The following is a 12,241-nucleotide window of genomic DNA, read 5'->3' as shown; positions in this document are numbered from 1 at the left end:
ACAGGGAAAACTAAGGGAATGAATTGAATAATCTAGGAAGAAAATATGATATTGTGAAGAACACAACAAAATACAAGCAGGTGAAATCACTAAAAGAGCTGTGTACAAGTCTGTAAGCCCACATGACATGGCTCCTCAAATGCTAATAAAACTGACTACAGTAAACCAAGAAGATACATATTTTTAAGTTGTGTAATAATAACTGAAGAAATAATGAAAAAAATCTCAAATACTGCATATGTCCCAAACCCAAGAAATTAAATAATATCTATCAGCAACCACTGCTGCTGAATCTAAGTTCAGTCCAGAGTACGAGAAATTACTGAAAAAAGACCGGACCAGACATTTAAAAAGAAAGATCTAAATAGAATAAAAATTGAGACATACCACTAGTAAATAAAAACCAAACCATCCTAAATAATTTTTTTTGAGTATTAGCAAGTGTATTTATATGAGGAAGAAAATAAATTTTTCTTATTTCTTTTAAAAATTGAGTTATAGAACTTCAATATTAATGATGCAGAAAATCTTCTGAATGATGGGAAGTAATATTTTAGGTTCTGCAGGAACATAAGGGTGAGAACACAGGAGAATCAGCTGCGTGTGTGTGTGATGTTCTGCACCAGCAGCTGGAGTAGGGCTGCAGCCTCAGAGTCTGTAGGGGATGCAGAGGCAAGCTATGGGGTACATTAGGTGCAGCTGGTGGAAGAATCTGCCTCTTTAGAAATATACAGTCTATCTAGGGGACTTCCATTCTTTCCAGTCTAGGAGGGAAAATCAAGATAAGGCAGCTGGTGCTGTTTGTGTTTGTGCTGAGTGTCTGTCTGAGATCTCTGTAGCTGGCAATGTGTGTTTCTGTGTACATATACACCCTTACATACACATATACATCGTGTGTGTCTGTGTCTATGTGCACATGCTTGGTGGGATTTCATCTTCGGCCTCACAAACAGTTAGATCTGGGAATGTGCAGTGGCAGAGCCTTGCCTCTCTCAGGCTCTTGAGTCCAGAGTGACAAACTTTAACATAATAAAGATCTAAATAATCTTGTGTCAACCTGGCTGATAAAAGAAGAAGAAAATATGAGACACTTATGTAATTGACAGAATACTTACTAGGATTCTAAGTGCTTTTAATATGTCTTGGGATTGGTTTTTACTGTCCCTTAAGAAGAAATGCTACAATAATCTGTAAAAGACCCAAAACCTTCTGTAATTTCTCTGTCCCCTTCATGACTTAGACATACAGACTGTACTTGGGGACTTTCCTAGCCTTTTCTCTGGCTAAATTCTTCTCCCAGCAGTACAGAAGAATTACATTTCCCAAACTAGGCCTTTCCCCACATCTTGTTCAGTGCATTTTGTTAAATTATCAGCAGGCACGCTTCTGATCCAGATCTCCACCTAAAGCTGGGCCCTAAGAAGGTGTCTTGCAGTGTAGTCTCTGATTTCCTTATATTTTCTGAACTGAAGATGTAGATTCATGCAATCAAACTTTGTTCTAAGAACTACAGAAGAAAAATTTTTCTTGCCTAGTTATTTCACTCAAACAGTGAAAAAATGTTGCTTGGAGTAATAGATATTTTTTAAAATCAGTGACATGATATATTTGACTAAATAGGTACTTAGATTAACCTACCTTTGATATCATCTTTCTGTTTTTCTTTCAGTTCCTGAACAAGCAAAGACTCACTCTCAGTAAGTGGCCAACTATCATGCAACACCAATGCCTCTATTGAATACTGGTGAAACTGTGAAAGAAAATGCAACATGCTGAAGTCATAGCAATTGCAACAAGCATTCAAGTCCTGCAGGTTAATGAAGTGCCAGCTATTGAATTCAGCAAATAAAACAAATAATTAATTTACAAGCTTGCACACAGCAGTATTCACAAGAAGCTTAAAAAATTAATGTTAATTCCACAGATCTCATTTTAATTCCTGTGAAGTTAAACAATTACTCATGTGTTTATCAAGTAAAACTAAACTGGGCTACACAATAAGGAACTACATTCCTGTAAGATTTCCATGTAACTTCCCTATGTATGCCATGTACTACAACAAAGACTTTTGTCTTTGATTTTAAGACTTACTACAGAGCTTTGAACCCTTGTACTAGCACTCAATAATGCCTTAATTTGAGGCAGAGGTGACAGGGTCCATGGGCTGTTTCAAGCATTGTCTAAACTGAATTGGAAATGATTATATTTAGAAACTGTTTTCCAAAATTCTAATGCCAGTTCTGAGTCAAAGGAACAACTTTGGAGTCTATTTCTCAATATTTTTCGTTTTCTTTCTTTATTTTGTCATAATTTAATTCAACTATCAAGAAAAAAATCACAGCAGAAAATCATGTGGAGATGTAAAACAAGAATTGTTTTAGAAAGTATACTTAATTTCTCTAAAATAGACAATACTAAACGGCATCAAGAAAAACCCATGGTTTGACATTGGCCTCTGACAAACCTGACTTGAGAAGCAGATATTATCTGTCTGTTACTAAAACTTGCAGCTGAGTGGAAATAGTTGTTTCTCTATGCAAACTATTACAGATGGTCTTCTAGAATATCATATTTCAAAGAAAGCTCATATTGAAGGATCAAAACTTTGGTTTTATTTCTGGAAATTTTTGATCTTTATGTGAAAGTTATGCTGTACTTGTATTTGATTTGCCAAATGAAGAACACTTAAAGATAGAGTAAATCACCTTGATATGAAACCCCCTACTTATTTAGTCATTCATACATGTACATTAACCTTTTTTTATCACCTCATTCAAAAGCTACCGACAATCTTAATTTTAGATTCTTATTTTTACTCCAGGATAGAAGATCTCTCCACATGTACCAAAAGAATTAGCAATAATACTTTACTGTTTGCTTTTTTTCCTTCCCAAATCCCAGTGATTAACAAACTCTTACTTGTTCTGGGCTTCCAACATTATTTTCAAAGTTTTCTGAGGCTGAAGATTCATCTGTTAATATCACTGAGCATTCCTGTACAAGGTCTGCCTTGGAAGAAGCTTTGCTGTCCTTTGACGAATTACGACTTCTTTTTTTTAATTGTCCAGTTTCCAATCCCTTCACTGTATTACTTTGAATAACTTGTAACTTTTTTACTGCAAGATGACAAAAAAAGTAGTCCTGAAATTCTATGAATTACTGGTATGAGGTAAACAGATGCTCCCAGAAAGTATCAGAAAGAATTAACATAGTCCATTTTCTCATACTGGATTATACTCAGAAGCTTCCAATTAAAATGATGCTTATTCCAAATACTACCCTGATTTCATTTTGCCTGCAAATCACAAATATCTTCAAAGTAAATAACGAGAAATTGAAGACTGTATATATGACTGTTGTTAGTTTATAAAGCATATAATTTTTCCCCTGAAAGCCCATGCTTCTTTCCTGCACTAACCATCACAGCATCATGCTATACATTACAAAATGAAGAGAGCCTTGTGCTCTCTATGATGGGATCCCTTTGTGGCTAACATAATTTAGTAAATAATGTAAAACTGGATAAAGGGAAGAGGTGCATTGACCACAGTTCTGGCACTGCATACCCTTCCAGAAGTCTCTTATCTCTTTGTGCCAGCCTGAAACAAAATCATAGCTAACTTGAGCTACAAAAGAGCCAGTCTTGAAAGGATCACTTGATTTGTGATCCATCCTTTATCAATGTATATAATTCTCAACTAAGGAAGATGTTATGTGGAAAAACTGAAAACTAGACCATTCTAAAGAAGGTCTGGCACAGAAATATTAAGTCAGAAAACATAAATTTGTTTTCATTTCTAATGCCATTGTGATGGGGTTTTATGCCTGCATGTCTACAGAGAAAGTAAAAAAGAATTCTAAAAGTGAACATCTCATAGAAAATTGAATAAGGACAGAGAATAATACCTCTGGGCAAGCAGCTTCACCTGTGTTACACTGGACCATCAGCTGGGAAAGAGATATCATTCTGACTTCATTGAGACAAGAGGCTTTACTCCTCCCGGGATTCATTGCATAAAAAAAGGATGATACTGCATCATTGCAACACTTTGCAAGAAAAATGCACACTTCCATGCATGTTGATGAAACATCCAGGGAAATTCACAGGAGGTGGCAGGACTATTGGACACCAGATGAAACAAAATGTAATGCTGGTGTGTCAAAGAATAAATGCCCAATTAGAGGTTAAGTTTGCCCCTAGAAACTCAATTGGAGCTAGGAAATATTGTTTCTTATGAAAGCCAAATGCCATGGATTCCTTCCTACTGCGTCTTTCCTCTACATAAGCCAGTGCTTCCTTGTTCCTAAGAAAAGCAGTAGAAGTCAGGAAATCAAAATAAGACCTTGTAGAGATGGTCTCTTAAAGAGGTCTCAAACTCCTAATCACAAGTTCTAAGCTGCTCATCTGCATTGCATTCAGAACCTTTAGCACCAGAGCCATCCCTCTTGCTGTACTTGTGGCAAGGAAGCCTGTGAGAAAAAATCACAAACCATTTTTTAAGGTGCTGCAACTCCACGGCTGCTGTTTTGTAAAAGGTATGCCTAAGCAAGCCTGTAACTATGGAATAGTTTCTCACTGAGCTGCTGCTGAGCTTTCTAGGTATCAGTTAACATCCCAGGCTGTGAAGGTGAGAGGAGATGTAATTCACAGTGGTTAGATTATTAGGTCTTTCATCAGAAGGAACAAAAATCATGAGGCTTTCACTCAATAGAAGTGCATTTGGATGAATAAGAAACAATATCCACAGACCTGAATCGTTAATATTCTACATCTGCAAGAAAATCTGTTTCAAAGAAATAACCTGTATTTCAGATGGAAGAATAGCTACATAAAGACATTTTCTAATTGCATAAAATACCTTTAGTTTACCATTTGCAATATTTGCATAAAGGTTTCAAGTCAGGAATGATCTTCAGTGCCTGTCTGAGCACTGTTAGCAAGGGCCAGTGGATGCAATTTATAAAAGGGTAGCTTTAAAGCAGCGAGGCTACTTAGATGTACTGCCTTGGAGTCAGCAGAGGGGTGAGCTCCCCTCCAGGACGTGTGTTGGGGCTTTAGCAGATGTGCGCTGCCCTCTGCAGGACCTTACCTCCACCGAGCAAGACAGGCAGGGCTCAAGGCAGGTTATATTCCTTGGGCTACAACTGGTTTTCATGAATGCCTCGCTATTCGCCTCTTCTATCTCTCCTAAACCTGAAGAGCTTGAGTATTGACAAATTCTATAAAGATTTTCCCAGAGGAAGATCCTGCCATGAAGATAATTCCTCTCAGAATGGTGGAATCCCCCATAAGAGTCAATCTGCTTCCTTTACAGGAAAGATCACTCGGAAAAGCCCCCAAAAATACATACCCAGCCGCTAAATCTCGCAATGGTCACCAGGTGGTGCTGTAACACCAATTTTTTTTCTTTTTTTTTTTTTTTCTTTTTTTTTCTTAAACTATATACAAAAATATGTGTGTCACTCTTGGTTTTCCTAAGTTCTGGCTAGAAGAAACTTCCACCTACCTTACTTCCATATTCAAACAAATATCTGAAAGATATTTTTATACTTTTTAACAGGATTGTATCAGACTGTTACTGTGGAAAATAAAAGGATTGTGAGCATTCACTTTTCTATCTGTTCTCAGGCAACTGCTGTGCTTGTATCAACAAAACAAATTGTGCTTGCAATGTGTGTGTCAATATGTAAGTCCTTTATTGTCGAGCAAATGTTCAAGGTCCAAGTCATCTGCTACATCTCAGAAGAGGTAAATGTATTCAAAATCAGTTGGTTTAATGTAGTTTTTGAGCTGTAAAAGACATTAATAGAACAGCTGTGACTGGACATGAATTAACAGGCTGTGGGTGGGCAGGGAGATAATGTTTTATTGGTGATGGTTGTGCAATAATGTCACTTAAGAGAACTCCTGGCAACACAGTGTTCAATTCTATGAGAGGCAGAAGATGTGTGGAAGTGAATAAGCGTCAAATTTAGGGATTGTATGTGGCTTAACTAACAAGATTGGTGCCAATAGTATAGCAGTGCTCTCTGATTATTCTTACTCTGAGAAAACACACTTTTTAGAGAACAAAGAAATACTGACAGAAGGAATCTTGTTGTATTGAGTGCCATTTGTATGAATCTTCACCTGAATTTGGAATTAGTGTTTCTGAGAGTTTGTATATTGTTATTGTACAGGCCATAAAAACACTTTTGACAATACCAAAGAAACATGCTTTTACAATGCCATAGAGTGAACCTCTACTGAACCTAGAGACACTCAGTAGATTGTGTAATACAGTACTCTTATATTGGTTATACTGAGTCCATTTCACAATATTTTCATTTAATTTGGATGCTATGAAAGATTCTACACAAACTATCTTCTTTGTGTTATACAGGATGTATATTAACAGGAGAAGAACTTCAGTGTTAAGGCCAGTTGGTCTAGCATTGTAAAATTATAACTATTGTAAAAATATAAATAATAGTAAAACAAAAGATCAAACAGCTTCACAGTCATTCATTCCAAATGGCAACTCTCTATATACTCACACACACCTAATGAGCATCAGAATATTAATTTCAACTTCAAACATAGCCTAAAATCATAACAGGATTTTATGTCCACCACTGCTAAATAGACCCTGACTAAAAAACCTTCCTATTTTCAATCAGGCTAGTGTAACAGATATTTCATCAAATAATTCAAAGTGGATTAAAGTAATTTTAAAATAACAGAAATTATTCTTATCATTGCATATTAGAGCTAGAATGTTTGTATCTGATTTCTGAACATATTTTGCAAAGTTCTCACATGTGTGTCCTGGTAGATAGGCAAAAGCAAAACACCACTTCCAGTTATTTTGCCCCATCCTCTCCCTTTCAGCCTCTGCTGGAATCCATTTTTCTTCTCTGTCACTTGATTGTGCTTTTTAACTTATTTCAGTCTTCAGACTATCACCTTTGCAAGGACACATTCTCCCGAAGCAAAGTTTCTCCTTTACTTTACTGAGGGTATCTTGGCAACTTCCTGACACTACTGTGATGCTGAACCTAAGCTGAGCTATTTTATACATTCCCCTTTCTATTTCCACCAGTCTACCATTAAGTTTACTAGTCCACTTCCACATTCCTAAAACATTAACCCAAAATAGCAACTGATTATCTTGGTAACTCAGAGAGAATCATGACAGGTTCTCCATGACTCCCTTTAAAAACCTAATGCTTTCATCTGATGAATGACATTTCAAGAGCATGGTCTCCAAAGGACTAATTTTTTTTTTTTTTTTTACATTTCTGGTAATAACAAGGTGCTGTTGAGAGAGAAATCAAGATGTTTCACAAATATGATGAATTATTTTTTCCCATAAAGCATTGGAATTTCATATTGCATATTATGCTAAAGGATCATGTTTGAAAACTTCACAGTTCAAAATAGTGGAGGTGAGCAGAAGAAATATAATGCTCCTCTGGGCTTTAGCAAAGCAATAATCCAGTATTTGAACAATTTGTCTTTGTCTCAAGTTCTCAATATGCTCAAATAGGCAAACTCAGATTTATAGAAGATTTATTGTTTAGAAGTCTTCATAGAAGGACTGAAGACTTTCATATCTTACATATCTTATGTATAGTAGTGTCACTGGAGAGTACAGTAGCAGACTTGGCTTAAAACATTTGCTTTATTTAAGAAAACATGTATTTCTTATGAAGAATTAATTTTAAAATTGAAACACAACTATAATGAATAATTCAAAATAGCACACAAATGAAATGGAAATAATTTGATTTAGAAGTGAGGTGTATAGAAAACAGGAAAACAAATGTAGATCATCAGAGGAGATGGCATGGCAGTAGTCTCTAAAATCTATTATGTATAAGAAGTATAATGGAGGCAGGCAGATGGTACTTAATTTTTGTCTAAAATTACCTGAGCGCTACAGGGTCCATTGTTGAAAATATGTCTAAGAATTATGTATCTCATTCAATTGTACTTCTTGGTTTTGAACTGTAAAATTAAAGGCTAATGAAAAGAGCAGGGAAAAATAGTATTTTCCATGATTATCTACAGTTACTGAAAGAATGTATATCCTGCAGTGAATAAAATTATTAAATATGGCATAAAATACTTACACTGGGAGCTCAGAAGTGATTGATTACTCCTGAAATTAAAAACTGGGATGACTGCATTGCCCTTTCCAATGACACTTGTAATTTCCTTCTCATTATCTAGGACTTGTAGTTTAATGAGCACATCTGAATTAGAGGTTTGTACCTGCAATGTAGCAGTATGTGGTGCTGTGACCTTTACAAAATACCTAAAGAGGAAGAAAAAATTATAGCAATATAACTGACTATACCTGATCATTCTTTTTCGGAAAGTACCTAAATGTTGTGCTGAACCGGAAGCAAACACTTAAAATTGAGTTACAAATAAACTGTTTTCCTGGAATCTGATGGGCTAAGCTTCCTGTAGTGAAGTTTAATGCAGTGAATCAACAAATAAAGCAAGTGCTGCTCCTGAAAAATTGGGTGGTCTAGCTATTTATTTTTTTTTTCATTGTCTTATCTAACGTCCAAATAGACATTTGAATGCCTACTGTACTTCTATTTGTTGAATATCATTAGCCAGATTAGGGAACTGTACCATTATAAAAGTACCTGAGGAAAAAAAAAAAAAAAGATCATTTGCTTTCAAAAGGGTAGGGATATCTCCTTTGATGGCAATAGCTACTTTGGTCAGCTTAAAAGACCATGGCATTAAAAACCTGTTAATGTTGAATTAGAGTCTGAGGAAAAAATTCAAATAATTGCTGTGTTGTTCAAATAGTTGTTTATGTTGTAACCCATTGCTTTATGTATTATATGCTTTTTGTGCATAAATTCAAATTGTTATGACTAATCTCACCAAACAAGCAAAGAAACAAAAACACACAAAAACTCCATCACCCTGACTTCAGCACGTTTGGAACTAAAAATATATCATTATTTTTAAGGTTGGTGACATCAGAAGGGTGAAAGAATGAAAGTCATCAAGAAAGAGAGTGCTGACAAAATTTTAGTGCATTTGGGTTTTTTTCATTACATGCTTTCTTCAATTATGTTGAAACTGATTCCTTCTCTTAAAGAGACCTCTATCCCAATAATAATAATTTGTTGGTTTGAAATATTGAAAATGCTTCCAGGAATTAGGGTAAAATGTTTTAGAATTAATCTTCAAAATACACACATTTAATCAACTCTAAGCACAGGGCCTGTTGTAGTGCAATGCAATGTTCTTTGTGTAAAATCTTAAGTATAGCAATTTAGGAATGGTTAGTTCTTAATTCAGAATGGATTTTAATGAACTTTAATTAATTTAAAAAACTATTAATAAAAACTGAATCTCATGTTTGCTAAATATATTCTCCTAGAAGAATCAGCACAAAAAAATAAAAAAAAAATTCTGTCAATACTGCAAGATGGAAATTGGTCTGATATATTGGGAAAAGAGTGTTTCAATACATGTTTACTTCCCAAAAGTACTATGGAATTTCAGTAATTGGCATATGGGTAAGACAGAGCTTACAGAAATGCAAAACACTGAATTTTGATTTTAAAGTTATAGTCTGTGCACTTCACACCTGTTCTTCATTAAGTAGTGACACTATTTCACAAATAACATTTTCACTAATCAAATGTTAATTTGATAGCCCATAGCATTCAGATATTTGCATCAATATTCTCCCCTTCTAAGAATGAGGAAAGAACACACTTTTCTGCTAGGGATGACTGATATAAACCCCGGAATTTATTCATCTTTCCCTCAATATTTACCTAAACAGTAGGAACTCCTTGTTGGGTATGTAATACTCCTTAAATTGTAGAGTAGAGAAGGTATCATTGACAGCCTCACGAGAGAGAAATGGAAGGGCACTCTGGGAGGTGCAGAAGCGCAGCTTCCATTTGCCACCTGGCACAGGCTGCTCACCAGTGTGTGCTTCAGCCACAAAAGTGTATCCCTTCTGAAAGGGGAGAACAAGTCATTTTTACATTTTACAACATTTTTGACAATAACACTACCCAAAAGGTACTCTGTGACTACATGCAACATACTTCTTGTCCATTACACTTATTATTATAAAAAGATGAGCTTCATCAGCAAGAATCTTATAACTCCAGTCTACTCAAACCTATGGAGCATCTCTTATTTTAGCAATTCATATTTGGCAAAAAGGTACATGGCAAGTTAAATCCAATTTCATCTACCTGGAAAGCTGGCAGGTGTTTTTAGGGGCAGATACTACCAAAGTCCTGAAGTCACTTTCTAACAAAATTATTTGATGATTTAAAATGCTCCTTCATGCTTAGGGAGTGTGAAAGTAGGGGTGGATGAATTTGCTACATGGAAATTTAGAGATCAGGTTACTTCAGTCTTCAAATCTGAGTCTTTCAGACTCAGATTACTTCAGTCTTCAAATTAACATTTACCCTAATTTAATAATGCCACTGCAGATATAGCACGAAATGACAAGATTTTATCTTATTTTTATTACTATATTAAGAAAAAATATTTCTAGTACTACAAAATTAAAAAAATAATAAAAAATGCAACACAAAATTAATAAGGCTGATTCAGATTCAGGTGCTCTTTATGAATCCTGAGAATAGGAATATGAGGAGCTAGGATACAACATAAAAAGATTCAAACCTTGATTAATTTGTATTTGTGAAAATGAAGGCAATGTGAATGTGATTACCGTAAAGGCAGGGGCAGGAAAAAAGGATATAAGGAGTGAAATGGCCACTTGTAATGTTGCAGGGGAACTCAGCATTAAATCCCTTTTTCATGTAGTCTGACTAGCCCTATATCCCCATATTTCAATTATTAAAATTTCAAGTTCCACTCAAGAAATGGTCCAAATGAAAAAACTTTGAAAGGCTCTGTTTCTTTCAGCCCTCCTCTAAATTCCATTTAAAGAAATCACCATTTACCAGCAAAAAGCTTTGTTGAAAAATCCTTATAATAAATAGGCCTGTAATTTCAGAACTATACAATAATTCAGGGCTGTGGCTCCATGAATACTGAACATTTAGAATGAAATGAAAATCAATTATTCATTATTCCAATTTGCGCAGTTGTAGCAGTAAGGTGCTTTACAACCTTTAATCACCACAAGGTAACAGCAACCACTCAGAGAAACCATTCAGGAGAACTCATTTAAACATCTAGTCAAGCACAGAGTCACAGACCCCTCTGTTCTTACCAAGTACACCTGCAAACGGAGAAGGATTTATCCAGATATTCAATTGCTTTCTGAAGCACAGCATGCATGAGAAGAAAAAATTCTCACCATTTCTCTTGTATACCTATCTATAAAGCTAATGTTATACAATCCTAATGTTCACTAAAAATATTCAGAAAATTCAGACTTAGGACCAAAAGTTTGTTTGAGTGGGCACTTTGTGAACACTACAAGCAATTAGAAAGCACAATAACTGAATTTTGTGTCTGGTAGGAAGACCAAGTCACTACTGAGAAATAAGAAAATATATGTCAACAACCCCATTAAATGTATGTCTCTTTTGTAAATAACCTTCAACAGGTTTTACTACTTACTTAGATACCTTGTTACAATTCACTATCTCTAGAATCAGAAAGGATTGTTTGCTAATATACCACCCAAATTAACTTTATGGCAAAGTAAGATGAATCCCTTACATCCTTCTATGTCTAGTCAAGAGAAATATCTGAGCAGTGTCCTTGCTCAAATAGACTTCTATTTTCTAGACTAAATATGGTGGTAGTGATGATTTCTTAAACTCTTATCTATGTAGGTCGGCTGAAGCTTGAGTGCTTATCTCTATCCTTTTCTACAATCTGTTCAAAAGACTTGTGAATAATAGAGTAGAATTAAAAAAAAAAAAAAAGCACACCAAGAACTAAAACAAATTCAACTGTATCCAGCAGTAGGGAAAAAAAACACCAAAAAACTTTAATGCAACCCAAAAAATCCAAATAATGCTAAGCAAGTACCCAGTTTCCATCTAGGTTGTAAAGTCTGCAAAAAGAAGACAGACTTTATTGCTAGTGTGCAGATTTTATCTTCATTGTCAATCATTCTGAAATGAACTTTAATGTGTTCCAGAAGTGTCTCTGCAGCAAAGTACCAGTATCTGTTGACAGGATTCCTTTTTACCACTGTTGTAAATTGCTGAGTCATAGTTTGGAAGCAGAACTGGTGAGCGTATTCTTTTCAAAAATTACTTTTTATGTAAT

The 12,241-nt window shown here is 35.2% G+C and overlaps 1 protein-coding gene across 1 annotated transcript in view; it reads right to left on the bottom strand.

The window, feature by feature from the left end:
• The window catches only part of ADGB (androglobin), an 89,211-nt gene that overhangs the window by 13,362 nt on the left and 63,608 nt on the right, over positions 1-12,241 (bottom strand). Inside the window, exons 25-28 of the mRNA XM_063153345.1 lie at positions 9,799-9,986; positions 8,116-8,300; positions 2,920-3,116; positions 1,639-1,750 (exon numbers count right to left, since the gene is read on the bottom strand). Coding sequence (XP_063009415.1) covers positions 1,639-1,750; positions 2,920-3,116; positions 8,116-8,300; positions 9,799-9,986 — 682 coding nt within the window. The remainder of the gene's footprint in view (positions 1-1,638; positions 1,751-2,919; positions 3,117-8,115; positions 8,301-9,798; positions 9,987-12,241) is intronic.

Source organism: Melospiza melodia, chromosome 3 (genome assembly GCF_035770615.1).
Source record: "Melospiza melodia melodia isolate bMelMel2 chromosome 3, bMelMel2.pri, whole genome shotgun sequence".
Taxonomy (NCBI): domain Eukaryota; kingdom Metazoa; phylum Chordata; class Aves; order Passeriformes; family Passerellidae; genus Melospiza; species Melospiza melodia.
Note: the sequence above shows the minus strand (reverse complement) of the source record. Positions and strands in the feature narration are given on the sequence as shown.